We start from the raw sequence: 1845 nt of genomic DNA on the forward strand, positions 1-1845 counted from the left end.
ACCTCCTTGATGCTGATATGTGGCCAGAGCAAGTAATGGTGCGCGAGTTTTTGAAAAACAAAACGCTTGGTGATTTCTCCCCGAAATTGAATGAATCTCCGAAATTGAGTGAAAAAAACCGGTCACTTTCAGTGGAATTGATGGAAACCGAGAAAGATGCGCAAGTTTAAGTGAAATTTCCATTCCAACTGATTTATATATGTTCATTCAAAACGCTCATTCCATTCGTGATAAACTTGATGAGGTACGTTTAGCGACAGAATCGTGCCCATTTCACATAATAGCATTTTTCGAGACTTGGCTCACAGAGAGCATTACAAACATAGAGCATTTTAGTAGAAAATACAATGTGTATCGCGGTGATCGTACAGTTTCGACCAGTGAAAGAAGTGACGGAGGTGGAGTTTTAGTAGCGATAGACTCAAAATTTCACATTGAAAAGATAATTTTGACGGAAAATAGCAGACTTGAATATGTTTGTGTTAAAGTAAGGCTGACGAAGTGCAATATTTACATTTTTGCTGTTTACATTCGTTCTGTGCATGAAACAGAGAAATTTTTAGAATTTGCCGAGACAGTGACGAAGATTAAATATGATGATAATGACACGGTAATTGTGTGTGGTGATTTTAATCAGTCGGGAGTCAAGTGGATTAAGGCGGAAGACGGTGATTACTACCTGCCGATGAACGTGACAACGGAAGGTGGCGTAGCTGTCATTGATACAATGCTCGGTTGCGGTTTCCATCAAATGTGCAATCTCGAAAATGCTGCCGGCAATGTTTTGGATCTCGTATTCACAAACAAATTCTATGATTTATCGCTTGCGGAGTCGTTGACACCGTTGATTGAAACCGATGTGTGGCACAAAGCGATCGAAGTTGAAATCACAATTGATGAAAATGAGAGTGAATTGAATGACGTAACTGAGTTTTACAAGTATGAAGCGGCTGATTTTGTGGCGATGAATGAATTCTTTGTTGGGAGAGATATTTCTACGGAAATTGAGCAGCAGGACGACATTGTAAATTCGTTTCGGATGTTTGAGAATGTTGTACACGAAGCAATGGACAAATTCGTCCCAAAAGTCACCGTTGAAAAGAGCACAGATCCACCGTGGTACAATAAACAGTTGAAAAACTTGAATAACCGAAGAAGAAAGGCACACGGGCGCTCAAAAATCACAAACGATTTCGCCGATTACATGGCTATCACTGATTCCTTCGTAGCATTACAGGGTCAGCTGTTTCAGTCATACATCAGCCGCATACAATCGGACATTAAATCAAACCCGAAACATTTTTGGAGGTTTGTGAACGACAGGCGCAAACGCAATGACATACCATCGATTATTGAGTACAACAACCATGCAGCCAGTAGTGACACATCGAAAGCGGAGTTATTTGCGGATTTCTTCGAAAGCCAATACACACCGAGTGATGACATTGATTTGGATAACTTGCTAAGTGAATGCGGTGATAATGCGTTTGACATCGAACTGAACGAGGCTGATGTATTGAAGGCACTGCTTTCGATCAATGTGAACAAAGGAGCTGGCCCTGATGGCATTTCACCGAAATTACTCAAAAATTGCGCGTATTCACTCGCTCAACCGTTATCAAAGTTGTTCAATAAGTCATTACAAGCGGGAATAGTGCCGAGTATGTTGAAAAATTCGAGAATTGTGCCGATTTTTAAATCTGGCAAAAAGAGCATTGCATCGAACTACAGACCTGTTGTCATAATACCAACAATGGCGAAGGTGTTTGAAAGTATTGTGAACAGTAAAATTAAAGCATTTGTGAACGGTAAAATAGTCCATAACCAGCACGGTTTTGTGAATAA

The 1845-nt window shown here is 40.3% G+C and overlaps 1 protein-coding gene across 1 annotated transcript; it reads left to right on the forward strand.

Moving 5' to 3' along the window:
• Positions 1–551: 551 nt before the first annotated feature.
• LOC129571406 (uncharacterized) lies at positions 552–1808 on the forward strand (the record flags this gene model as incomplete). The annotated part of the gene is made up of 1 exon (XM_055451207.1): positions 552–1808. A coding segment is annotated over one exon (1257 nt), but the record flags the coding sequence as incomplete, so codon positions are not given.
• Between the last annotated feature and the right edge of the window lie 37 nt (positions 1809–1845).

This window comes from Sitodiplosis mosellana, unplaced genomic scaffold (genome assembly GCF_009176505.1).
Source record: "Sitodiplosis mosellana isolate CC-2019 unplaced genomic scaffold, AAFC_SMos_1.0 Smas_scaffold_2356, whole genome shotgun sequence".
NCBI classification, from domain to species: Eukaryota; Metazoa; Arthropoda; class Insecta; order Diptera; family Cecidomyiidae; genus Sitodiplosis; species Sitodiplosis mosellana.